This window comes from Hemitrygon akajei, chromosome 3 (assembly GCF_048418815.1).
Source record: "Hemitrygon akajei chromosome 3, sHemAka1.3, whole genome shotgun sequence".
Lineage (NCBI taxonomy): Eukaryota > Metazoa > Chordata > Chondrichthyes > Myliobatiformes > Dasyatidae > Hemitrygon > Hemitrygon akajei.
This window is the reverse complement of record NC_133126.1, coordinates 48,618,276-48,645,649: the sequence shown is the minus strand read 5'-3', so window position 1 is coordinate 48,645,649 and position 27,374 is coordinate 48,618,276. Positions and strand designations below refer to the sequence as shown.

Genomic DNA, 27,374 nt, shown 5'->3' with positions numbered 1-27,374 from the left:
TTCCCACATCCTTCAAGTCCTTAGAATTTCGGAACTGCTGGAGGGCTGGCAACGCCGGCTGTGCACATGCGCCCCAGGAGTAGAGACGCGGAACGGAAGACAGCCGATCATCTGGACCGGTGAGTCTGATAGCGGAACCGGCGCCGCTGATTGGCCGCGATCTGTAAACACTGGCCAGTTCCGCGCATGCCCGCTGCTGCCAGTTCCCAGCATGCGGCGGGAGGGGTCCGAATGAAAGTTTGCGGCTGAGGCGGCGAGGCGGCAGAGCGGCTGAGGCGTTCGGTGTGTGCGCGGCGGCGGGGTGACAGGATGCGGGCGCGGCCGTGCTGAGGGGGCGGAGCGCTGCTTTAACGTGATGTTATCAAGGAAAAAAAGTAAAAACGAAGCGTCCAAGCCGCCCGAGGTCCAGGGGAAATACGTCAAAAAGGAGACGTCTCCACTCCTAGGGAGTGAGTATGGGGCCCGGGCAAGGCGGGGGCGGACGGCGCCTGAGCGGGGTGGACTTGGCAGGGGAGGTCGGTCTGTTTAAAACTCCCTCACGGGCCACTTATTGCTGGACATTTCGTCCAGGTGTGTGCAGGATCCGAATCGTGTTGCGTTTCAATAACTTGGTTAAAGTCTCAGATAGGTAGTTCCTTGAGAATGGACGAAAGAGGAGAACGCAGTTCGGGGAGCAGATGTAGCACAGATGCAAGTTTTTGGTTAATTCTAGTCGGTTTTTGAGAGAGGACATTCTTGCACATTTGCCCTGTCGGAAGCTAAACTCTTAGGCACATTAGTAAACTAAATTGCATTTGAATCTTTAATGATAATTGAAAGCTTGCAGCAACATGCCAAGTTATATTCAGCAGAGGAAAAGTGGGCCCTAAACTTGAGTCGGGGGTTGTGCCAGACATGTGGCAAAACCTTTGCAGCTGTGTTCAACCAGAAGTGTTAGATCCACCTCAGATTTCCCCTGAAGTCAACACAATTACAGAAGCTAGTCCTCAGCGGATTCTTTTCACTGTGTATGACAACAAGTAATGATTGAGGGTACTGGATACAGCAAAAGTATCTGCCAGTGCAATTCAACACTGACAATCTGTTAACATGAAAGGCTGTTCAGGAGTGTGCTGCCCACAACTAGGATAAACACATTCCATGCACATTTGATCTATCAGTCACTGACAAAGCTATGAAAGCTGTCATCAACAGTATCGCCCTGACGTAGAAGCATTTCATCATCATGGACTCTGTCTTGAAAATTCCTGTGCATCATAAGTGAATCTTCATTAGGTGTTTCAGAAATGTGACTTGCCACGTCTTTCCCAAGAGCAATTAAGGATAGATAATAAACCTTGCCTCTCCCAACAATGCCTATCATGTGAAAAAGGTGACTGGATACTGCAGATTTTTTCCCCAGTGCTGATGGCATCAAAACTTTGAAAGATGATTTCATCAGTGGAGCAGAGTGTCTGATGTTCTGGAGATGTTTATGATTTTATGTTTTTTGTATATTGCAAGTTCAATCCACATTTGGATGTGGTGTAACAGCTGAACAAGAGAAAGGTTAAATCAGAATTGTGAAGAAAATGTTCCATTTTTGACATGATGCAAGGAAGTAGAATTTTTGCCTGTTTAACAGGAGCAGTGATGTGGACCTGATGATTTTAGGTATGATTGGTGAAGAAGGGGTCTGGAGATGAGAACTGGCTTTGAAGGTCATTTGGTTAAAGATTTAGAGGTAAGCATGTGTCAATCTGAAAAATGTAAGAAGTTCTCAATATTGACTTAACAGTCAGCTGCAGAGTAAAAGCCTTTCAAAACCATGTGGACTATGTTGTTGAAAGGCTGCAGAGGGTATTGAGAAGTGTGTGAAAGGATAGAATTTCTTGTCATGGTCACTGCAAGATGTTTCACTTTTTTAACTATGGAGTACTGGAGTGGAATACTGGGAATGGGGTGGGGTGGTCATATAGGATGAGAAAAGCCCTTATCAAAATGTTTCGGGCTGATGTAATGTTAGGAATGAGCACCACATTCCAGAGGTTTTTGAGAAGAAAAGGAGATTGTGCATTCAATCTAGGGTATAGCATTTAGTGTTGATGATGTGGTAGACAAACCAAACCAGATCAAATGTTAATTTTGTAAAACATCTGTATTTGGTCTGTAGGAGTATTTCTATGAATTCACTGTTTAGGATATTCCCATGATTTCACAATTGAGCTAGTTCCAATTTTGTAATTTGTCCCTGTTGTGTATAGTGTAAATTCACTGCAGAAAGGAGTTCTTGTGAAGTTATTTCTGCTTTCTTTTAAAGAAAAGTTTGGTATGTGCTCTAGTAGTTTTTAGTTGGTGAGTGACAATGAACCATGTTTTGATGTGAAACTGGCAAATTATATGATACTGGATTAGAATATTGCTTGCAGTCTCGGTCATGTTTATTTTTATCAATGTTCCTCAATATTATCCTTTTTAAACTTGAAATTGTATATGGTTAGTGCTTTTATTACAGAGTTAGTCATTAATGCTTGCTATAACTTTTAGATCATAATTGTATGAACGGGTCATAAGGTTTGAGGGATTTTTAAATGTTTTGTATCCTCAAATTAGGTTTAAAAAGTAACTGAATTTGACATGCTAAATTATTGGTTGCAACGTTCTCTTTCCTTGCTGAAACAATAATTTTGTATAAATTACTCATTTCTTGGATCAAAATACAATTTCTCAGTTCTTGCTGGGCCTCCTTACTGCCACCTACATGGCAGGGGAGAACCACTAAAATATTCCGTTTGGCACAGCTGCGCAAGACCACAGTTACACAAAGCTGTTTTGAGACCTAGTATGATCTTTCTCTTCAGATGATCCTTCCTTCATAAATAGAACATGAGCATTAACCTTAAAACATTTTCCCTTGTTTAATTTTCTGACCTTAAAAAACCAAAACCAAAAGTTATTTCCATCATTTTATCCATTTAATTCCTGACATAAGGAATTAATTCAAAATGCTTAGCTGCTGTATTCTTCAAGTCCCTATCTGAATTTGCATCTTGCAAATCATCCTTCAGTCACAAATTTAAATTCATCTTGCTAGACAGATTTGGATAGAATATCGATGCTGAAATCCAAATCATCCTTGGTGTCTTCCATAACTACCGTATTTTCCAGAAGGTGTTTTCAAGCAATATCCCGAGGCTGTGCTAAAGATGTTTTTAATCCTTGTTGAAATAACTAACTCTAACCAGAGCTTAATGGGGGGATAAAACTGGTTAATTGGAATAGTCAACCATTGTATTTGTGATTGAATATAACACAATTCAGTTGTATTTTAGTAATTTGATGTGGATTGAGCCTCTATTACAACCATTTCTTAATTTTACATCTTCATTGTACAAAGCCGTCAGACATCTGTTAAGATCTGCTCGATGCATGAATTTTAAACCAGACAAAGCCATAAAAACTGAGATTTCATTTGCTTTATTGCTGTAGTGCCTAAATAGTAATTTAAGCACATTACTGCCCCCTTAAAGGAATGGCACTTGTGAAAGAATTTTTATCACCTGATTGAAGTCGAGAATATCTTTCCCAGTGAATTATGTTATCCTATTATCAAAATTTGATAGGGACAATTACCTTGTAAGGTAAATGTATTCTACTATCTATAGAAATTCAGATTTTAAGAGAAGTTACTAGAGGTGAATTGGGATGCAAATACCCTACCTCTGGAGACCATTTTGATATAGTTCTGAGGAAATCTAGAAAGCTCCATCAATTAATACATTGGTTAGTCAACACATTAATTTGTCTTGGCCAACACAAGTTGGAGAATTAATAACTATAAATTCAGTGGTCCAGATTTGGCAGATTTTCTGGACTATTGAGTTTACAGATTAATTCTCCAACTCATTTCTAATTCATTTTTTGGAATTGAATTTTCAGTTGATATATTAAGTTTAAAGGGAGCATTGTCCACAGATGACTTTAATGAAGTGTAGGAACCATGGGGAACTCTAAATATTAAGATTATTGGAGTTCTTGCTGTAACTAAATAGACTTGTCCTTAAAAGTCATGATCCTTTTTAAACGATGTAAGCTGGTAAATTTTGTTGAATGTAACACGTAACATTTTGTGATCTTGCTTTTTAAAAACTAATGTTGGTTCTTCTAATTACAGATTTAATGCCTTCATTTATTCGCCATGGGCCAACTATTCCAAGGCGGACTGATGTTTTAGTGGTGCCGGGAACGTCTGCATATCCTTCAGTTGATGTGGTTTCGCGAAACCAAAGCTTCCTGCGAGGTCCTGTCCAAAGACCAACTCGTGAAATCATTAGACGTGAAAGTAACAGACCTTCAGGACATTTATACATCCCACGTAATATATCAGAACTCCCTCGAGATTATGGTGTCTCATCACAGTCTTTTTTAGCTGAAGTTAATTCTGAAAATGGTGATGCTGGTCAGTCTGCTGCTCGTTATTATTATCCTGAACCATATTATGAAGATGGACAAAGGCGGCGGCATGTAGTTGAGCGATTCCGGGATGATTATAGATATTATGATCATACACCTGATCCTTTTCCACGGTTACCACAAGGGCAAGGTAGACTTCCAGCTGGTAAGCTTTCTGGTCATGTTTTCTGACTGCAAGTACAGTTTGTCCAGATAGAAAACTTAATCTATGTGCCTTCTGTATCATTTTATGGTTTTTACATGTTCAGGTCCTATTGCAGATTCCATCCCTTATGACTTCACATAAATTTAAAGTTATAAACTTTAACTGAGCATAATAACTTGTTTTTTGACTTTCTGGCCCACTACCGCTTTCTGTATCTTGAAAGCATGTGTGACAATAATGTTTTCCAGTTTTTCTATTGCTCAATTTTCTCAATTCATACTTCCTGAGATCTTTAGCCCTCTTTCCATTAATAGAAAGGGTGCACTGACACTGAGGATTGTACTACAGACCCCTAATAGCCACTGGACCATTGAGGACCAGATATGCTATCAGATTAAGGAAATGTTTAAAATAATAGGGTTGTTGTCATGGGGGATTTCAACTTCCGTAATACAAACTGGAACCTCAATGTAAATGGTTTAGATGGGGCTGAAATTAAGTGTATCTAGGAAGGTTTCTTAAATCAATATGTGGATGGTCCAACAACAGGGTAGGCCGTACTGGGCCTGATGCTGGGTAAGGGCCTGGCCAGGTGACTGACTTTTCAGTGGGTGAACAGTTAAGGGACAGTGACTACAGCTCCTTAAATGTCATGATAGCTATAGCTAAGGATAGGCATGGTCCTTGTGGGAGAGTTTTAAATTGGAGTAGGGCAAATTATGCAGGCATTAGCAGGAACTAGGAAGTGTTAATTGGGAACCTTTTTTCAGGAAAGTCCACATCAGATATGTGGAGGGTGTTTAGAGATCAATTGCACAGAGTACAGGAAAGGTATGTTCCTGTTACAAGGAAGGACGTGGATGGAAGATGAGAGAACCTTGGATGTCCAGAGAGGTGTTGAATTTAGTCAAAAAGGAAAAGTATGTACAGCTTCGGAATTCAGGATCAAAGGAAACACATGAGGAGTATAAAGAAACCAGAAAAGAACTAAAGAGAATTAGGAAAGCCAGGAGTAGCCATGAAAAGTCCTTGGTAAGTAGGATTAAGGTGAGTCCCAAGGCATTATATGTATGCATCAAGAGTAAAAGGCTAAATAGGGAGAGGGCAGAACCACTCAAGGATAAAGGGGGGAGCATTTGTCTGGATGCAGGGAAGGTGAGTAAGGTAGTTATTGAGTACTTAGCTTCAGTATTTACCAAGGAAAAGGATATAGGGGACCAGGAGATCAGTGCTGAGTGTATAAATGGAAATGTTAGACCTCTTAATGAATATTAAGATGGATAAGTTCCCAGGGCCTGATGGGATTTACTCCAGGTTGTTGAAAGAGGCAAGAGATGAGATTGCTGGTCCATTGACCAGTATGCTTGTGTCCTCTCTAGCCATAGTTGACGCCCCAGAGGACTGGCTAATGTTGCACATCTATTTAAGAAGGGAACTATGGACCCGTGAGTCTCATGTCAGTTGTAAGAACATTACTAGAGAAAATTCTTAGGGATAGGATAGATGAGCATTTGGAAACCCATGGCCCAATTTAGGGAGATCCAGTGTGGCTTTGTGTTGGGCAGGCCGTGCATTACTAACTTGACTGAGTTTTTCGATACGGTGACGTGAAATTGAGGTTAGGGCAATGGATGTTGTCAACATGGATTTTAGTAAGGCATTTGACAAAGCCCTCATGGGGGGTGATCCAGATGACTAAGGTGCATAGGATCCGCAGTGAATTGGCTGTTTGGATTCAGAACTGGCTTGTGCATAGAAGATGGGGTGTTGGCTGAAGGAACTTGTTCAAGCTGAAAGTCTGTAATTTGTGGCGCTCTGCAGGGATCTGTTCTGGGACCAATGTAATGTACAGTTGCAAGAAAAAGTTTATGAACCCTTTGCAGTTACCTGATTTTCTGCATTAATTACTCATAAAATGTGATCTGATCTTCATTTTGTCAGGCAAGATTTTCCCTTGAGGAAACCATGCTGACTACAGCCTATTATGTGCCTCAAGTACTTAGAAACCACATCCTTGATAATTGACTCCCAACATCATCCCAACCAGTCAGAGTACTCTCCATGGTATCATTGTAGAAGTTTGCCAGAGTCTTTGTTGATATAGCATATCTCTTCAAACTCCTTGTAAAATACAGACACTGGCGCTTCTTTTTTGTATCTGCTTCAAAATGTTGGGCCCAGAATAGATCTTCAATGATGTTGACACCCTGGTACTTGAAACTATTTACCCTTTCAAAATCAGAATCACAATCAGGATTAATATCACTGGCATATGTCATGAAAATTGTTTTGTGGTAGCAGTGCATTGTGATACATAAAAAAACTATAAATTATGATAATTATAGAGGAAAAAAATAAGTAGTGCAGAAGAGAGGAGAATAAAGAGTGAAGTGATGTTTATGAATTCATTGCCTGATGGAGTGGGGAGGTGAAGGTTGAGTATGTGTCTTCAGACTCCTGTACCACCTCTTTAATGGTAATGAGAAGAGAGCATGTCCTGAATGATGGGGGTCCTTGATGATGGATGCTGCCTTTTTTGAGGCATCACCTTTTGCATGTGTCCTCAATGCTAGGGACACAGTCTCTAGCTCCCTCATGGGCATCACTGCCCATGATTAAGCTGGCTGAGTATACAATTTCATTTTCAAATTCTGTGCAGTAGCTCCATCGTACCAGATGGTTATGAAGCTAGTTAGTTTGCTCTCCACAATAAATCTGTAGAAATTTGCAAGTATCTTTGGTGACATGGCAAGTCTCCTCAAACTCAAAGTGAAATATAGCCATTGTCATGCCTTCTTTGTAATTGCATCAATATGTTGGGCCCAGGGTGATCCTCAGAGATGTTTACACCCAGGAACTTGAAACTGCTTGACCTGGTGGTAGACCTGAGGAGGGCTAAGGCACCAGTGACCCCTGTTTCCGTCCAAGGGGTCAGTGTGGACATGGTGGAGGATTACAGATACCTGGGGATACGATTTGACAATAAGCTGGACTGGTCAAAGAACACTGAGGCTGTCTACAAGAAGGATCAGAGCCGTCTCTTCTTCCTGAGGAGACGGAGGTCCTTTAACATCTGCCAGACAATGCTGAGGATGTTCTACAAGTCTGTGGTGGCCAGTGCTATCATGTTTGCTGTTGTGTGCTGGGGCAGCAGGCTGAGGGTAGCAGACACCAACAGAATCAATAAACTTATTCGTAAGACCAGTGATGTTGTGGGGGTGGAACTGGACTCTCTGACGGTGGTGTCTGAAAAGAGGATGCTGGCCAAGTTGCATGCCATCTTGGACAATATCTCCCATCCACTCCATAATGTACTGGTTAGGCACAGGAGTACATTCAGCCAAAGACTCATTCCACCGAAATGCAACACTGAGCGTCATAGGAGTCATTCCTGCCTGTGGCCATCAAACTTTGCAACTCCTCCCTCGGAGTGTCAGACACCCTGAGCCAATAGGCTGGTCCTGGACTTATTTCCACTTGGAATAATTTACTTATTATTATTATTTAATTATGGTTTTATATTGCTATATTTCTACACTATTCTTGGTTGATGCGACTGTAACAAAACCCAATTTCCTTTGGAATCAATAAAGTATGTCTGTCTGTCTTTCCACTTCTGATCCCTCAATGAGGATTGATGTGTGTTCCCTCAACTACCCTTTCCTGAAGCCCACAATTAATTCCTTGGTCCTGCAGGCATTCAGTGCAAGATTGTTGTTGCGACACCACTGATTTGGCTGATGCCTTGCTTGTACATCTGAAATTCTGCCAACAATAGTTGTGTCGTCAGTGAATTTTTAGGTGTTATTTGAGCAATGCTTAGACACATAGTTCTGATTGTAGATAGTAGAGTAGTGGACTAAGCACATGTCTTTGAGGTAAGTCAGTGTTGCTTGTCAGCGAGGGGGAGGTGTTATTTCTGATCCACGCAGATTATGGTCTGCCATTGAGTAAGTCAAAGATCTAATTGCAGAGGGAGGTACACACACCCTGATTTTGGAGCTTGTTGATTAGTACTAAGAATATGATTGCATTGAACACTGAGCTGTAATCAATAAACAGCAGCCTGGTGTAGGCATTGTTACTGTCCAGGTGATCCAAAGTTGAGTGGAGAGCCAGTGAGATTGCATCCATAAACCATAAGACATAAGATCTAGGAGCAGAATTAGGCTATTTGGCCCATGGAGTTTGCTCCACCATTTCATCATGGCTGATCCATTTCACTCTCGACCCCAATCTCCTGCTTTCTCCCCATATTCCTTCATGCCTTGACCAATTAAGAATCTATCAACCTCTGCAGCTGCCTGTGGCAATGAATTCCACATATTCACCACTCACCAGCTAAAGAAGTTCCCCCTCATCTCCGTTTTAAAAGAATGTCCCTCTATTGAGGCTGTGTCTTCTGGTCTTAGGCTCTCCCACCAGAGGAAATATCCTCACAGCATCCACTCTATCAAGGCGTTTCGTCATTTGATTGTTTTCAATGAGGTCACCCCTCATTCTTTTGAATTCTCATGAATAAAAGCCCAAAGCCATCTATTGCTCTTCATATGACAGGTCATTCAATCCCATAATCATTTTTGTGAACCTTCTTTGAACTCTCTCCAGTTTTAGCAGATCCTTTCTAAGATAAGGGGCCCAAACCTGGTCACAGTACTTCCAAGTGAGGACTCACCAGTGCTTTATAAAGCCACAACATTGCATTCTTGATTTTATATTCTAGTTCCCTTGAAATGAATGCTAACATTGCATTTGCTTTCCTCACTACAGACTCAACCTGTAAGTTAACTTTTTGGGAATCCTGTACAAACACTCCCAGGTCCTTTTGCATCTGAGTTTTTTGCATTTCCTCTCTATTTAGAAAATAGTCAACCTTTTCGTTTCTCCTACTAAACTGCATGACCGTACACATCCCGACACTGTATTCAATCTGCCATTTCTTTACCCATTCTCCTAATCTGTCTTAAGTCCTTCTGTAGCCTCTCTACTTCCTCAAAACTATCTGCCCCTCCTATCTTCATATCGTCTGCAAACTTTGCAAAAAAGCCATCAGTTCCATCATCCAAATCATTGACATATAATGTAAAAAGAATCAGTCCCAACACACACCCCTTTGGAACACCACTAGCTACTCACAGCCAGTCAGAAAGGGTTCCCTTTATTCCCACTCTTTGCCTCCACCCATCAGCCCCTGTTTTATCCATGCTAAAATCGTTCCTGTAATATGGGCTTGTAGCTTGTTAAGCTGGCCCATGTGTGGTACCTTGTGAAAAGGCCTTCTGAAAATCCAAGTACAACAACATCAATCGATTCTCCTTTGTCTACCCTGCTTGCTACTTCAAGGAATTCCAACAGATTTGTCAGGCAAGATTTTCCCTTGAAGAAACCATGCTGACTACGGCCTATTTTATCACATGCCTCCCAGTACCCTGAGACCTCATCCTTAATTGACTTCTAAATCTTCCCAACCATTGAGTTCAGACTAACTGGCCTATAGTTTCCTCTCTCCTCTCTCTCTGTTCTTGAAGAATGGAGTGACATCTGCAATTTTCCAGTCTTCCAAAACCATTGCAGAATCTAGAGATTCTTGAAAGATCATTGCTAATGCCTCCACAATCTCTTCAGCCACCTCTTTCAGAACTCTGGGGTGTTCACCATCTGGTCCAGGTGACTTAACTACCTTCAGACCTTTCAGTTTCCCAAGAACTTTCTGTCTTATTATGATAACTTCACACACTTCAGGCCCTCTGACACCTAGAACTTCCACCATACCACTAGTGTCTTCCACAGTGAAGATCTATTTTATTCAATTCGTCTTTCATTTTGTTGTCCCCCATTACTGCCTCTCTAGCATTGTTTTCCAGTGTTCCGATATCCACTCTTGCCTCTTTTTACAGGTATCTGAGGAAACTTGATATCCTCTTTAATATTATTGGCTACCTTACTTTCGTTTTCCATGTACAGATCCACTGTAGATCTAACACAAGGAAATCTGCAGATGCTGGAAATTCAAACAACACACACAAAATGCTGGTGGAACACAGCAGGTTAGGCAGCATCTATAAAGAGAAGCACTGTCGACGTTTCAGGCCGAGACCCTTCCACTGTAGATCTGTTGTGATGGGAGGGTCCAGGTCCATGCTTAGTTGTTTCTGCCATGACCAATCTTTCAAAGCACTCACAGTAGATTTGAGTGCCACTGGGTGATGGTCATTGAAGCAGCTCACCCTGCTGTTCTTGGGCACTGGCATGATTGTTGCCCTTTTGAAGCATGTGGGAATCTCTGACTGCAGCAATGAGAGATTGAAGATGTCCTTGAACACTCCAACCAGTCGGTTGGCACAGTTTTTCAGAGCCCTGCCAGGTACACATTCAGGGCCCGACTCCTTGTGAGGGTTCACCCTTTTGAAAGATATTCTAACATTGACTTCAAATCACAGGACCATTAGATGCTCTAGGGATTTGCACAGGTGTAGCTTTATCCTCCCTTTCAAAGTGTGCATAAAAGGTGTTGAGCTTTATGTTGACCCTTTGGTGAGGACTGCTGTTATCCCAATTTTCCCCTTCCTGGAGCCCACAATTGCTTGGTCTTACTGACGTTGAGTACAAATTTCCTGTACACTCAACCAGCCAGTCTTTCCCACTCCTGTACACCATCTCATTGCCATCTGAGATTCTGTCAACAGCGGTTGTGTCATTGGTGAATTTATAAACATTTGGGCTGTGCCTAGCCATATAGTCAGTAGAGTAGAGCATGCATCCTGGAGGTGTGCCTGAGGAAATCAAGTATCCAAGGATGCAAAGGGAGGTATGGAGGCCACAGGTTCTGAAGATCTGAGCTGAGGTGATGAGGCTGAGTTATAATGTCTCATTATTGTGACATTAGGTGATCTGTATTGTCACAAACTAGGGTACAGTGGAAAAACTTGTCTTGAACACTGTTCATACACATCAATTGATTGCATCAGTGCATTGAGGTAGTTAGTATAAGGTAAAACAACAGAGTGCAGAATAAAGTGTAACAGTTGCAGAAACAGTGCAGGCAGACAATAAGGTGTAAAGTTATAATGAAGTAGATTGTGAGGTCAAGAATCCATCTTGGCCATGACATCTAAGTGCTTGGACCAGAGGGATCAGAAGGAGAGAATAACAAAGGGGGTTTAGTCACCTGAAATTGCAGAACTCAATGTTTATGCTGTTACATTATCAGCTACCCTGGCAGCATGCGGTGCAGTTCCTCAAATATGCATTTTGCCTTACCCTGTCAGTGGAGGAGACTGGACAGAAAGGTCGGTGTAGCAATGGGAAGGGGCGTTGAAATAGCTCGTAACTGAGAGGTCAAGATGATTGTTGTGGATAGAGTGTAGGTGCTTGGCAAAGTGGTCACCCAACCTGTTTGGCCTTGCCAATGTAGGGGAGGTCCAACTGAGAGCACCAAATGTAGAATCTCTGCATCACCTGGAAGGGCTGTTCAGTTTCCTGGAAAGTGGTGAAGGCAGAGCATAGGGGCAGGGGTTGCACTGAGTGTTACAGAGAAATATGACTGGGATAGAGATGAATTGTTGGGGAGTGATGAAAGAATTGGAATAACAGAGAGTGATGGCCACAGAACAGTATTCTGTGGGGGAGGGGAGATGTGACAGATAGTGGGATCACATTATAGATGGCAGATATGATGGAAGATTATGTGCTGAATGCAGAGGCTGATAACTTGAAAGGCAAGGACCAAGGGAATTTGTTCTTCATGGCTTCTAGCATTACTTTCTAATAATTTATTTAGCTAAATACAACTTGGGTTTTAACTGGACTACCATTCTAAACCTTGGTCCTAACATAAATTGAAAAGCTGCATTCTAAAAATGAAGTAACATCAAAGCAGCATTTAACTGTGTGTGATTAGAGCTGATTAAAGTAAATAGATATTTTGTGAAGAACAATATGGTTGTAGTTCTATCATGCACCAAGAAAAATCAATCTGCGATCAATCCTAGAAACAGGAGTTGCCCAGGCAGTGTGCTAGGTCTAGCAATCTTTTGCTTCATTAAAAATTTTCATTGCACCATAATAAGGCAATCCATTAATGATGCTACAGTCCTGCAAAGATGTTTCTGCCTTTATGAAATAAGATTGAGGTCATCTTTGGTCATTTATTTAAAAATGCATAGTAACTGGCTTTTCTGACTCAATGAGCCTGTGCCGCCCAACTACACCCTTGTGACCAATTAACCTACTAACCTGTATGTCTTTGGACTGTGGGAGGAAACTAGAGCATCTGGGGTCACAGAGAGAATGTACAAACTTGTCACAGACACTGGTGGGAATTGAACCTGGATAACCAGCACTGTAAAGCATTGCGTTAACCACTATGCTATTGTGCCAACCATAGGTTGATAAGTGGTAGTAAGACTGCCACTTGGTCTTCCCCCAATCAGTAGCCTAGAGGGCATTGCTGAAACTCAATTGGACCTGCTGAACAAATGCTGTGTGGCTTTAACATCAGGTCAGAAGCTGAGTATACCATAGCAACTGGTGTCATTTGTCAAAGCCATTCCACTAACAGCAGGGTGCAAGTTGTTTGTGTGGTGAACTGCTACAGACTTGGGAATGCTGTGTACTGATAATTGAACTTCTCGAGTGTTGTTGGAGATGTATTCACCAAGGAATAGCACCCATCTGCTCCCCTAAACATCAATCCTTTCCACTAGTCTACAATGCCTGTCATGTATAGCATCTGTAAAATTCATTACAGGTACTTACCAAGGCTTTTCCAATAGCATCATCATATTTGCAACCTTTACCACAAAGGCAACGTAGAGCATCACCACTCAGTTTCTCTCGAAGTTGGTGTATCATTCTGCTTTTGAAATACATTGCCAGTTCTTCACTGAGTCTAAATCACAGGGATGCATAAGACTTCACCATAAAAGCTGCAATTGTTGAAGTTGGTTCACCAGCATCTTTAGATAAAGTGAGAGATGGGGGAGGGGGATTCTTACATTGCCATGAAGCTAACATCATAATTTTTTTTTGAGGGAAAAAATGAAATTCACTTAGTATTACAATGACTTGCCCCAAGTGTGAAATCTTAATGAAAGCCATGTTAATTCTGATTGTGGACAGCTTGCCTCTGTCATTAATTCCCTTGGCATTATAAAAGATAGACATTTTAATAGCTGTTAGTATTTGTGGATAATTGCCACTGATGTATGAGTAAATTGTTTGGAATCACTCAGATAAATTCAGTCAGAAGTATGGTTCAGGTACTGAAGGGATAAGACAGCTGAAGCCCTTTAATGTAAGAAGAGCTATCAAAAAGTAATGGGATCAAAGGGTGTGTTCAAAGCAAGTTTTTAAAAAATATTTTAAAAGTCTTCTATTTAAAAACACTCAGCTATATTTGATTCCTTCCCACATTTCCTCTATGAAATTTAACGAAGGAGTCCAAGATCCTTGTCTGGTCTGGTTCTGCTTGTTCATTTTAAGTGCCTTGGAATCTTCTTGCTCTCAGGCTAATGATTTTATTGTTTGAGATTGTTTGGCCAGCAAGAGATCTACTGAATACAGCTACAGAACTTTCTGTTTTATAGTTTTAAAAAAATCAAAGCTGCTGTAAGTTGAAAATACCAGTATCTTCCAGGAAAGTTGAGGTTTTTAGGATTGCTTGCTACTAAAGAATAAATCCCTATTATGTTTAGCTAGAATATAATTGTTTCAAGTCAGCTTCTTAGTTTTGAGTGTTCATAAGGCATTTATTAAGAAATTTACTTGGAAACTAGGAAATAATTTTAAGAATTTAACTTGCATGCCTAAAACCACTGTTAGGAATTCAGACTTTTGTTTATTACTGACCTATTCATTTAAACAACTTCTTGTTTCTCATGATGACACACTGGTGAATTGGCCAGCATAATACTTTACAGTGCCAGCAATTGGGCTTCAATTCCCATAGCTGTCTCTTAGAAGCTTGTATGTTCTCCCTGTGACCACATAGGTTTTCTCTGAATGTTCTGGTTTCTATAAGACCATAAGATAAAGGAGCAAAGTTAGGCCATTTGGCCTATCATGTCTGCTCGGCCATATCATCATGACTGATTGAATTTTCCTCTCAGCCCCAATCTCTTGCATACTCCCCGTATCCCTTCCTGCCCTGAGAATCAAGAATCTATCAATCCCTGCCTTAAATATATATGAAGACTTTGCCACAGGCATCTGTGGAGGGAGGCCAAGAATTCCACAGATTCACCACTCTGTCTAAAGAAGTTCCTCCTCATCTCTGTTCTAAAAGGATGCCCCTCTATTCTGAGGCTGTGTCCTCTGTCTTAGACTTTTCCACCATAGGAAACATGCTCTCCCCATCCACTCTATCAAGACCTTTCACCATTTGATAGGTTTCAATGAGGTCACCTCTCAGTCTTCAGAATTCTAGTGGATGCAAAATTATAGAAGTCGTTGAACATGACAGCATGGAAACAGGCTTTTTGGTCCAATGAGTCTGTGCCAAACTAGTAGCCTGCCTTGTCCCATCAACCTACACCCAGACCATAGTTTAAACCCCCCTCCCATCCGTGTACCTATCCAAATTTCTCTTAAATGTTGAAAACTAGCCTGCATCCACCATTTCTACGAGCAGCTCATTCTCCCCTCTGAGTGAAGAAGTTCCCCATGTTTCCCTTAAATATTTCGCCTTTCACCTTTAATGCATGACCTCTAGTTTTCATCTCACCCAACTTCAGCGGAAAAAGCCTGCTTGCATTTAGTCTATTTATACTCTTCATAATATTGTAAACCTCTATCAAATCTCCCTTCATTCTTCTACGCTCTGGGGAATAAAGTCCAATCCTATTCAACATTTCCCTGTAACTCAGGACGTCAGATCCTGGCACCATCCTTGCAAATTTTTACTGTACTCTTTCAATCTTATTTACATCTTTCCTGTAGATAGGTGACCAAAACTGCACACAATATTCAAAATTAGGCTCCACCAAAGTCTTGTACAACTTCAACATAACATTCCAACTATGAAGACTAGAGTACCAAAAGCTTTCTTTATAAATCAACAGTATTGAGTACAGGAGTTGGGAATACAGGCCCAGAGCCATCAAATACTCTTCATATGACAAGCCATTCAATCCTGGAATCATTTTCATGAACCACCTTTAAGCCATCTCCAGTTTCAGCACATCCTTTCTAAGATATGTGAGCCCAAACTGCTCACAATACTCCAAGTGAGGCCTCACCAGTGCTTTATAAAGTCTTGACATTACATTCTTGCTTTTATAGAACATGGAACAGTACAGCATGGGAACAGGCCACTCAGCTCACTATTTTCTGCTCACCTAGGTAAAGTAAATTTTAAAAAATTCAAACTCTAATCCCCCCCTACTTGCACAATGTCCATATAACCCCTTCCTCATATTCATGTGCCTATCTGAACAACCCTTAAAAACTTCTAATGTATTTGCCTCTATCACCATACCAGGCAATGCACAGCATTCACAACTCTTGAGTTTTAAAAAACTTGCCCCTCATAACCGCTCTTTGAACCTACCCCCTCTCACCTTCAATGCATGCCCTCTTTTATTAGACATTCCAAGCCTGGGAAGTGCGTCCTTCTCTGTCCACTCTTTCTTTCCCTCTCATAATCTTGTAAATCTCTATCAGATCTCCCCTCAGGCTTCGCTCTAGAGAAAACAACCCATGTTTATCCAACCTCTTATGATAGCACATGCCCTCTAAACCGGGCAGCATCCTGGTAAACCTCTTCTGCACCCAACCAGAAAAGGCTCTCTTCATTCCCAGCCTTTGCCTTCTGCCATTCAGCCACTGCTTTATCCATGTTAGAATTTTTCCTGTAATAGCATGGGCTTGAAGCTTGTTGAGCGGCCTCGTGGCATCTTATCAAAGGCCTCCTGCAAAGGTTTCATCTCACATTCCAAAGATGTACGGGTAGGTAAGTTGTGGGCATGCTCCGTTGGCACTAGAAACCTTGGGATTCTTGTGGTCTGCTTGTTGATGCATTTCACTCTTTTTAATGTTTCTCTATACATGTGACAAAAATGCTGATCTTTAATCTTAAGAAATATTTAATATATTTGGATTACATTTCTCTTAAATCTTGCACTTTCATATGTTTTCTACTTGTATTTTGTTGAACCTGAAACCTGTTGTACATGATTTTTGGCTATGTAAAAATTGAATTTGAAGATGAACACCTTGGATAATGAAGCTTGAAGATCAGTTGTTCTGGTGTAATTTCCAGAGTATATAAAAGTAAAGTACAGAGTTTAGTGAATGACAATAATTGCAAGTAATGCAGTTAAGCAAAAGCTTGAAAATTAATGTTTTTCCTATTGGTGCAAAAATGGTTTGAATGCATTGCCTGCAGGTTTTAGTGCATCAATCTTGGAGAAGGTTTTGTTTTAGAAATTGGTCTATTTCTGCTTTGTTTGCTTCAAAAAGTGACATTTATTTTCTGTATATTTTAGGCATGGGAAGAATTCCTTCAACATCCTTGGGGAACCTAACAAATCACACTACTGATGAATTGCCTCTTCCTCTTGGCTGGTCAGTTGACTGGACGATTCGAGGAAGGAAATACTATATAGATCACAATACTAACACAACTCATTGGAGCCATCCATTTGAAAGAGAAGGATTGCCACCTGGCTGGGAGCGAGTGGAATCACCTGAATTTGGTGTTTATTATGTCGATCATATCAACAAGCGAGCCCAATATAGGCATCCATGTGCGCCCAGGTGCAGTTGGGTTCTTTTTTTTATTACCAAAAATTACATTTGAGAACAAATGCATGTGCAGAAATATCATTGCAACAAGTGTCATTTTTAAAAGCTTCTATGTGTTAACTACTGATCATTGTTATTTTGCATAAAGCTATATCCAATCAATTCCAAAAAGCAGGAGAGTGTACTCAATCAACATGAAGTGGAGATAATTTGAATTAAATTGTTTAGATTATAAACTGTGAAATACAAAGATGGTGTATGTCTATTCACTTGTTTTCTTGCAGGCTCCTTGATTATCAGGTAGATCCGAAAGCATTCAATGGTGTCAACATAACTTCTGTTTCATCTTCAATGCTTGCCTTTCAATATTTAAATCTGCTGTCACATAACAGTTGTGTTTTGTCTGAAATTCCATTATTTTGGCATAAGTAGTCTATTAATACTTCTGATGTAGATTCCTTTAAGTATTAACACCAATTTAACCATTTTGATTTAATCACAAGATGCATTTTTGTGAGGGAACTTGTTTCATATTTGCATTGAACATCTATTTGTGTCTCAGGAATTTTCATTTGGATATGAGAGGGGTAGCTGAGGAGTTTGTGGAAACATTAGCGATCTTTCAAGAATCATTAGATTCTGGAATCATTCCAGATGACTGCAAAATCGCAAATGTTACTCCACTGTATAAGAAGGAAGGAGGCAAAAGACAGGAAATTATAGGCCAGAGTAACACATACCAAATGCTGGAGAAACTCAGGAGGTCAGGCAGCATCTATGAAAAGGAATAAACAGTTGATGTTTGGGCCGAGATCCTTCATTTGGATTGGGTCTGAAATGTTGGTATTTTGTCTCTGCCCAAAACGTTGACTTTTATTCCTTTACAAAGATGCTGCCTGATTCGCTGAGTTCCTCCAGCATTTTGTATGTGTTGCTTTGGATTTCCAGCATCTGCAGAATCTGTATTTATAAGTTATAGGCCAGTTAGCTTGACTTCAGTGTTGGCATGACGTTAACAGTCCATTTTTGAGGATGAGGTTTTGGAGTATTTGAAAGTACATAATAAAATAGGCCAGTTTCAGCATGGTTTCCTTGCGAGGAAAACTCTTGGAATTTTTTTGAGGAAATAATAGGCAGGATAAACAAAGGAGATAAGCAAAGGATAAACAAACAAGTAACATTTGCGATTTTGCAGTCATCTGGAGTGATTCCAGAATCTAGTGATTCTTGAAAGATCGCTAATGTTTCCACACACTCCTCAGCTACCCCTCTCATATCCAAGTGAAAATTCAGAACGAGAAGGCAGCGGGAGAGCACCTAAGGATTTCCAGGGGGAAGACGTTTTGAGTTCTCGGGGGAAGAGAGAGGCCAGACTGCACAGGCGTGTGACGTCTCCCGGCGTCCCGGACGGCCACATCTGCACCCGGTGCATCGAGATGCAACTCCTAAGGGATCTGTTAGGGAACTGGAGATGCAGCTCGATGACCTTTGTCTGGTTAGGGAGAGTGAGGGTGAGGAGGTGATAGAGAGGAGTTACAGACAGGTGGTCACTCCGGGGCCACGGGGGACAGAGAAATGGGTCACAGTCAGGAGAGGGAAGGGGAAGAGTCAAGTACTAGAGAGTACCCCTGTGGCTGTACCCCTTGACAATAAGTACTTCTGTTTGAGTACTGTTGTGGGGGTCAGCCTACCTGGGGAAGCGACAGTGGCTGTGCCTTTGGCACAGAGTCTGGCCCTGTGGTTCAGAAAGGTAGGGAAAAGAAGAGGAAGGCAATAGTGATAGGGGACTCTATAGTCAGGGGATCTGACAGGCGGTTCTGTGGACGCAGGAAAGAAACTCGGATGGTAGTTTGCCTCCCAGGTGCCAGGGTCTGGGATATTTCTGATCATGTCCAAGATATCCTGCAGTGGGAGGGAGAACAGCCAGAGGTCTTGGTACATACTGGTACCAATGACATGGGTAGGAAAAGGGAAGAGATCCTGAAAGAAGACTACAGGGAGTTAAGAAGGAATTTGAAAAGCAGCACCTCAAAGGTAGTAGTCTCAGGATAACTGCCTGTGCCACGCGACAGTGAGAATAGGAATAGAATGAGGTGGAGGATAAATGCGTGGCTGAGGGAATGGAGCAGGGGCCAGGGACTCAGATTTCTGGATCATTGAGACCTCTTTTGGGGCGGGTTGCACATTGTCACACAAGGATCTTGATCAGGGTGAGGTCAAAATAGAGCAGGCCTGTGTGCTGCACAGTGTGGAGATTACGGAAGAAATGCTGGATCTTCTTAAAAACATCAAGATTGATAAATCCCCAGGGCTGGATATGATACACCCCAGGTTGTTGTGGGAATTGAGAGAAGAGATCACTGGAGCATTAGCTATGATCTTTGAATCTTCTTTGGCTATAGGGGAAGTGCTGGAGGACTGGAGAATGGCAAATGTTGTTCCCTTGTTTAAAAAGGTAATAGGGAGAAACCTGGGAACTGTAGACCGGTGAGTCTTACGTCGGTGGTCTGCAAACTACTGGAAAGGATTCTTAAGGATAGGATCTACGAGCATTTGGAGAAGTACAGTCCACTCATGGATAGTCAACATGGCAAGATGTTCAACCATGTTGCAACATGGGAAGATCGTGCCTCACAAGCCTGATTGAGTTTTTTGAAGAGGTAACAAAAGAAATTGATGAGGGTAGGGCAGTAGATGTGGTCTACGTGGACTTTAGCAAAGCATTTGACAAGGTCCCTCACGAGAGACTCATCCAGAAAGTCATGAGGCATGGGATAAGTTTGGCTGTTTGGATAAAAAATTGGCTTAGAGGAAGAAAGCAGAGGGTAGTTGTGGAAGGAAAGTATTCTGCCTGGAGGTCGGTGACTAGTGGAGTGCCGCAGGGATCTGTCCTGGGACCCCTGCTATTTGTGATTTTTATAAATGACCTGGATGTAGAGGTGGAAGGATGGGTGAGTAAGTTTGCAGGTGACATGAGGATTGGAGGAGTTGTGGATAGAGCTGTAGGTTGTCAAAGGCTACAAGAGGATATAGACAGGCTGCAGAGTTGGGCAGAAAAATGGCAGATGGAGTTCAATCCAGACAAGTGTGAGGTGATGCATTTTGGAAGGACAAACCAGAAGACTGAGTACAGGATTAATGGTCAGTTACTTAAGAGTGTGGATGAACAAAGGAACCTTGGGGTTCAGATCCATACATCCCTCAAGGTCGCTGCACAGATTGATAGGGTAGTTAAGAAGGCCTATGAGATGCTAAGAAGGCTTCATTAATGGGGGGATTGAGTTCAAGAATAGAGAGGTCATGTTGCAACTCTACAAATCTCTGGTGAGACCGCACTTAGAGTATTGTGTTCAATTCTGGTCACCTCATTATAGGAAGGATGTGGAAACTATGGAGAGGGTGCAGAGGAGATTTACCAGGGTGTTGCCTGGAGAACAAGTCATATGAAGCAAGGTTAGCAGAGCTGGGACTTTTCTCTTTGGAGCATGGAAGAATGAGAGGGGACCTGATAGAGGTCTACAAGATTATGAGAGGCATAGATAGGGTGGATAGTCAGTTCCTGTTTCCCAGGGCACCAATAGCAAACACAAGAGGGCATATGTACATAATTAAGGGAGGGAAGTTTAGGGGAGACATCAGGGGTAAGTTTTTTACACAGTTGTGAGTGCCTGGAATAACTTGCCAGGGATGGTGGTGGAGGCTAAAACATTAGGGGTATTTAAGAGCCTCTTGGACAGGCACATGGATGAAAGAAATATGGAGGGTTATGGGGTAGTGTGGGTTTAGTACTTTTTTTAAGGATTATATGGGTTGGCACAACATGGAGGGCTGAAGGGCCTGTACTGTGCTGTAGTGTTCTATGGAGAGGAGTCAGTGGAAGCGGTTTACTTGGATTTTCAGAAAGCCTTTGACAAGGTGCCTCACATGAGGCTGCCTAATAAGATGAGAGCCCGTGGTATTACAGCAAAGATGCTAGCATGGACAGAAAATTTGCTGACTAGCAGAAAGTAAATTGTGGGAATAAAGGGGGCCTTTACTGGCTGGCTCCAGTGAGTAGTGGTGTTCCACATGGGTCTGTGTTGAGACCAATTCTTTCAAGTTGTATGTTAATGTTCTGGATGATCAAATTGATGGCTTTGTAGCCAGGTGTGTGTTAAAATTCATACTTGCATAAATATTTTTACTTTAGTGCATTAAAATTAAGTAGACATTGTTGCATTTTAACTAGAAAGCATAAAATATTCAATGCTACTAGGAATACCTGGTTCTCTATTCAATAGCTTTGCAAATCTTGCCTTTATTAAAAGGGTTAGAGAGTTGGATATTTTTCTAAGTGATTTATCTCTTATGCTAATCTTTTGAATTCATTCAAACTCGTATTTGATTAGAAGTTTTGGAAAATTTAATCTTTCAGTTTTATCTCTAGTCCAGGCCAAAGTTACCAATAATTTTTATTTTTATTTTGGTTGTGGCCAAAGTTACATGCCTGTGCCATCTACCTTTTAATTCTTAAGTTTTGTGTTTTCCTAGTGTTGAAAGCTTGTGGGAACATTTTACCTTTTTGCTCACTGCCTAAAATAAGAGGTAGTTGGATATAACAGCTCAGTTGAACTTTCATCTTTGTGGTCTGGAAATCAAATCCTCTTTCTGCTAGTTGAAGTGCTTTCTTTTCCCCAAAATGTCATGAGTCAAAATATTTTATTCCACATATACATAGAATGACAGTATTGTCTTTCATCTGGGCAGTCTGTATTCACCAGAGAAATAATCAAAATTTGAGCCTAAGATTATGTTGGCTCACCTATTAGGGAAAAAACTGGGGTAATATGCTAGTTTATTGCTAATATTGAAATTTGTTATTGCAGTGTTCCTCGGTACGACCAACCTCCACCTCTTCTTCCTCCTGTTACATACCAACCACAACAAACTGATCGCAATCAGCTGGTTCCTGCAAATCCCTACCATACAGCAGAAATTCCAGATTGGCTGAAAGTCTATGCCAGGGCTCCAGTAAAGTAAGTAGTCATGAAATACACAAATGATCATGTCAGCTGCTATATTTTATTTTACAGAAATAGGTAGTCCTCATTTAGTTTCAAAATCAATATGTAGAGTGCTAATTTCTGATAGTTGTCATTAGATTTTCTGTGCAAAAGCTTTTGTTTTAATACATTATCAAGGACACTTGGTTCAGAAATTACTCCAATATACATTTATTTTAAGAATGGAGTGATGAATGTTTAAATCTTCAATACTATGTCACCTAACAGATATCAACCGAGCGGTGCACCATAAAGTTCAGTTCTGCAGTTCTTCTCTTAAGAGTTCTTTTCACCCACATGGTTGTTGCAGTCTGGGACATCGTGGTAGAGGTGGATACTCAGAACTGTTTAGGAACATCTGAGCACATGAAGTGCCAAGTTATAATAAACATCAACCACTTGCTGAGGAACAGGGTTTGTATAAATAGGTTCTTGATGGTCAGCGTAAGTGTGGTGGGCCAAAGAGCCTGTTTCTGTACTCTGTGGCTCTAAGCAAGAATGTAAAGATCAGCTATCCATTACCCAGAAGAGATAGCTACCCTGTATGGTCTAGCCTTGCAGATTTTCCAGCCAGTAGTATAAGTTGGTCTGGATCCTTATATTCTTCATGTACGCAACCACAATATTTTTTTTTGAAATTCTGTGTTCCATGTTTGTTTCTCTTATACATGGCAGAAATGTATAAGATCAAACTCCACTAATGTTTATAGCCTTACTGTGTCATTATTGTGCAAATCAGTACCAGTATTTGTGCTTAATTTTTAAGTATCTTCTATTACATGGAGCAATTGATTCTTTTTTTTTTAATTATTACACTACATTTGGGGCAGGTATATAATTGACTATAAAACTGAGATTCCCTGAGGTCATAGGTAACAATATATTATAACTTTTTTTTAATAAGTCTTGGAAGAACTCAGCAGGCATTGGCAGCATCTATGGCAAAGAGTACAGTTGATGTTTCAGGCCAAGACTCTTTTGCAGGACTGGGAGGTGGGGTGGGGGAATAAAGCTGAGGAGTAGATTGAAAAGTTGTGGGGAGGGGAATGGTAAAACACATGGTGGTGGGTGAAACCTGGTAAAGAGCTGAGAAGTTGATGAAAGAGACAGAAGGCTATGGAAGAAAGAAAAGAGGTAAGGAGATAAGGTGGGGGGAGGGGAAGGGGATGGGAAATGGTGAGAGAGAGTTGGGGTGCGGGGCATTACCAGAAGTTCAAGTAATCAATGTTCAGAGCCCGCAGATTTATAATAGACTTCAGTGGATAAGCTGTCTCCAGAGATGGCCATGAGATCGAGAAAGGGGAGGGAGGTGTAGGAAGTACCTGGTCCATTTCCGACACTTCTTGTCATATGCCAGAGACTAAAACAGCTGAGTTTTTCAGGTGGCATATGAGAGGTTAGAAGCTCATGACGATTAATGGAATTATAATATTGTTATTATTTTAGTTTCTTGTGACATAAAATGAGGCCAATCAGCCAATCAAATCTATGCCATCTCTCCCAGCACTCCCCCACTTTTTTCCCTGTAACCTACTATTTTGTGTTCCCAAAATCTATACCATAGCCCTGATCCCTGGCTTCCCCACTACCCACTACACCAGGGCCATAGTTTAAATAGGAAGAAGCACTGTCGACGTTTCGGGCCAAGACCCGGTCTCAGCCCGAAACGTCAACAGTGCTTCTTCCTATAGATACTGCCTGGTCTGCTGCGTTCCACCAGCATTTTGTGTGTGTTGCTTGAATTTCCAGCATCTGTAGATTTCCTCGTGCTTCCATAGTTTAAATGTTCAACTAACCTGCCAATCAACACTTTTGGTATGCAAAAAGAAGCTGAAGCACTGAGGGAAGCCCACACAGACAAGAAGAACTCACAAATTCAATCTGGTCACAATTCAATCCTGGTCATTAGAGTTTTGTGGTATTAACACCAACTGCTGTAGCCATTTTATACACAGGATGGGTACAGTCATTTGGGGTTTAAAATTGTGGAATTTTTATTTTGAAGCCTAATTTTATATTTTAAGAGGGTAAATTGCAGCATTGTGACTGAATGATCATATCATCCCCTTAAACAGCCTTGTGAAACATAGAAAACCTACAGCACAATACAGGCCCTTCGGCCTATAAAGCTGTGCCGAACATGTCTCTATCTTAGAAATTACCTAGGGTTACCCATAGCCTAGTTACATGCTAGCCATTTCAGCCCTGGGAAAAAGCCTCTGACTATCCACACAATCAGTGCCTCTCATCAATTTGTACACCTCTATCAAGTCACCTCTCGTCCTCTGCCGCTCCAAGTTGAAAAGGCTGAGTTCACTCAACCTATTCTCATAAGACATGCTCCCCAATCCAGGCAACGACCTTGTAAATCTCCTCTGCACCCTTTCTGTGGTTTCCACATCCTTCCTGTAGTGAGGTGACAGAAATGAGCACAGTACTCCAAGTGGGGTCTGACCAGGGTCCTATATGACTGCAACAATACTTCTCGGCTCTTAAATTCAGTCCCATGATTGATGAAGGCCAATGCACTGTATGCCTTCTTAACCACAGAGTCAACCTGTGCAGCAGCTCTGAGTGTCCTATGGACTCGGACCCCAATATCCCTCTGATCCTCCACACTGCCAAGAGTCTTACAGTTAATACTCTATTCTGCCATCACACTTATCTGGGAAGATGATTCATAGAAAGGTACATAACGTCAGCAAGGAATAGGATATCTAGGGTAGTTCCACTTACCAGCTTTTGGCCCCCATAAACATTTTCTACTCATCCAGGCATATCTTCACATGTAGGTTTCAAACGGAGTTCCACATCCCTGCTATTCATTGAATAGTGGTGCTGGTGTAAGATCATTTAAGGTCTCCTTAGTAATCATGTCTTTGCCCTAAGTTATTGGCAGTTTGGGGCATGTGATGTAAAATTTGCATATGAAGTTCTGTTGAAGTAACTATGTTCATCAAATTTGAGTAGCAGCATGCATTTCCTAGCAACAGCTGGATGGAGCACAAGGCAAATTAGGCATTATGACATTGGGTAGAGAAGTTGTCTCATTGACTACTGTGGGATTCTTAAAATGGACATTCAGAGCATTGTAGAAAAGGGATTTAGACATCAGCAAGTGAATTTCCATAATCTGATTTCAAAGTATTTTTATAAGTGAATTTTAAAGTGGAACAATTGGTGGAACTCTGCTCCATTAATTCTGGTTCACTTCTGGCCTCTGGAGTTTTCATTTTTCCCAAGACCACATTGGAGTTGAGAATAAGATGGGATTAATGTCACTCAGTGGTTAATCATTGGTATTGACTGGATGGGCTGTTTGGCTGGTTTTGTGATTAGTCATTCAGCATGAAACAGGATATTTTCCCCCTTCCATTAAGGCAAAGCTTTATTACAGCCAAGTTTTCTATGCATATAAAAAGCTTTAACTTAATGGAAAGACTAAAAACTGTGCCCAGTACTGTAATAAGTGAATAGTGCTTTTAAAGTGAAATGGTTGTATTAAATGGAAGGAAATCTTGCTTTACAGAAGCCCTTGTTTAATACTTTCATAGATATGTAGCTAATCTGAATGAAATTTGTTTTATTTGAGTAGCTTCTCCATCTCCTTGGTTGTTCTCAAAAACAAAATGTTCCAGAGCTGTAAGACAGTGTATCTGTGTGCCTACCAAACATATGTCATGCCTAATGGTAACCTTGAGATATAATGCGTTCATTGTGCCAGACATGCTAGGCACAATGCAGTTGTACTTCACCCAGAAGCTTGCATATATCTACAGTACAATATATTCAAATACAGTACAAGACCCAGCTGAGTAAATATTCCTTGGAAGCAGAAAGGTTTTTATCAAATGTAATTCCACTGGTCTTTCCTATCTTTGTAGGTACGACCACATTCTGAAATGGGAACTCTTCCAGTTAGCAGACTTGGACACTTACCAAGGATTGCTGAAACTGCTGTTTATGAAGGAATTGGAAAGGATTGTGAAATCATACGAGGCATATAGACAAGCCCTTTTAACAGAGCTTGAAAATCGAAAGCAAAGGCAGCAGTGGTATGCACAACATCATGGCAAGAGCTTTCCAGCAAATGTCTGACAGTGGAAGTATGTGAATAATAAAATTTTATTTTAACTCCTAAAACTTTCATATTTGTTATGAAGAAACATCAGTTTTGGAGGTGATTGCGTCTAAATTTCAACAATTTGACCAATTAAACAAAACTGTATAAATCATTTTTGTATATGTTGGTTTATCTCTTTCCGGGTTTTTGTACCTTGATGTGGAAGTGCGGTAATTTGCTCCAGCAGCAACACTTACATCAAGGTCCGCCTGCATAGCTTTAAGTACGGATTGTTGAGGGTTTCATGAAATAAGCTAAAGCATCCAACACTAACTTCAGAAGAGAACAGCAATATGTTTACAGATGAAGCCAAGCACAATGGTTTTATTTTGAACAGTGAAAGCAATGGTTGATATTATGGCATTGTGACATACCAATGGTAATGATCATAATGATGCATTTAAAGTTATAAATGAAACTAGTTTGGCATTACACTGCTCTTTTCCCCTTTTTGTTTTATTACTTTAGCTCCACATGTTGCATTCATGAGAACATTTTGTTGTTTGGGTGTAATGTGGCACTTTTATTTGGCTTGTTTAGCAAGCATTTTATTTTATTTAACTAATTAGGCACATGTTATTTTGGAAATCTCTTGCAATTAAATCAGGGATACATTAAAGCTTATTTGAACTCTTTTTACTTATGAAAGGATGTATTTTGTACAAATTATAATGTTTTGTACAGTTATGATCTTTAGCAAGAATATTTTCATAGATGCCAGGCTTTTTATAAAACATTGAAATTTCACTCTGTTTGTGAATTCAGCAATTCAGCAGTATAAAGATTGGTATTTATTAATTACTCTAGTGCAATAATATGTATAAACTTGCATAAATTTCCAATAAACTTTTTATGTGATTCAATATTA

The 27,374-nt window shown here is 40.8% G+C and overlaps 1 protein-coding gene across 3 annotated transcripts; it reads left to right on the top strand.

The window, feature by feature from the left end:
* Positions 1-219: 219 nt before the first annotated feature.
* sav1 (salvador family WW domain containing protein 1) lies at positions 220-27,374 on the top strand. Of its 3 annotated transcripts, none has more exons than XM_073039821.1 (6): positions 220-449; positions 4,154-4,597; positions 15,878-15,937; positions 17,083-17,353; positions 22,207-22,356; positions 26,268-27,374. In XM_073039821.1, the coding sequence occupies exons 1-6, from the start codon at positions 356-358 to the stop codon at positions 26,479-26,481; spliced, it is 1,233 nt and encodes a 410-aa protein (XP_072895922.1). In that variant the 5' UTR covers positions 220-355; the 3' UTR covers positions 26,482-27,374. The 3 variants fall into 3 exon arrangements, with proteins under 3 accessions (XP_072895922.1, XP_072895923.1, XP_072895924.1); XM_073039823.1 differs by lacking the exon at positions 220-449 and adding an exon at positions 1,708-1,723; XM_073039822.1 differs by lacking the exon at positions 15,878-15,937.

What these genes read in the sequence shown, in the direction of transcription:
- sav1 (XM_073039821.1), top strand. Translation starts at nt 356, where the DNA reads ATGTTATCAAGGAAAAAAAGTAAAAACGAAGCGTCCAAGCCGCCCGAG. An exon ending in GCAAGGTAGACTTCCAGCTG is followed by an intron (nt 4,598 to 15,877) that starts GTAAGCTTTCTG and finishes TTGCTTTTATAG; the next exon opens with AACATGGAACAGTACAGCAT. An exon ending in AGGCATCCATGTGCGCCCAG is followed by an intron (nt 17,354 to 22,206) that starts GTGCAGTTGGGT and finishes TTGTTATTGCAG; the next exon opens with TGTTCCTCGGTACGACCAAC.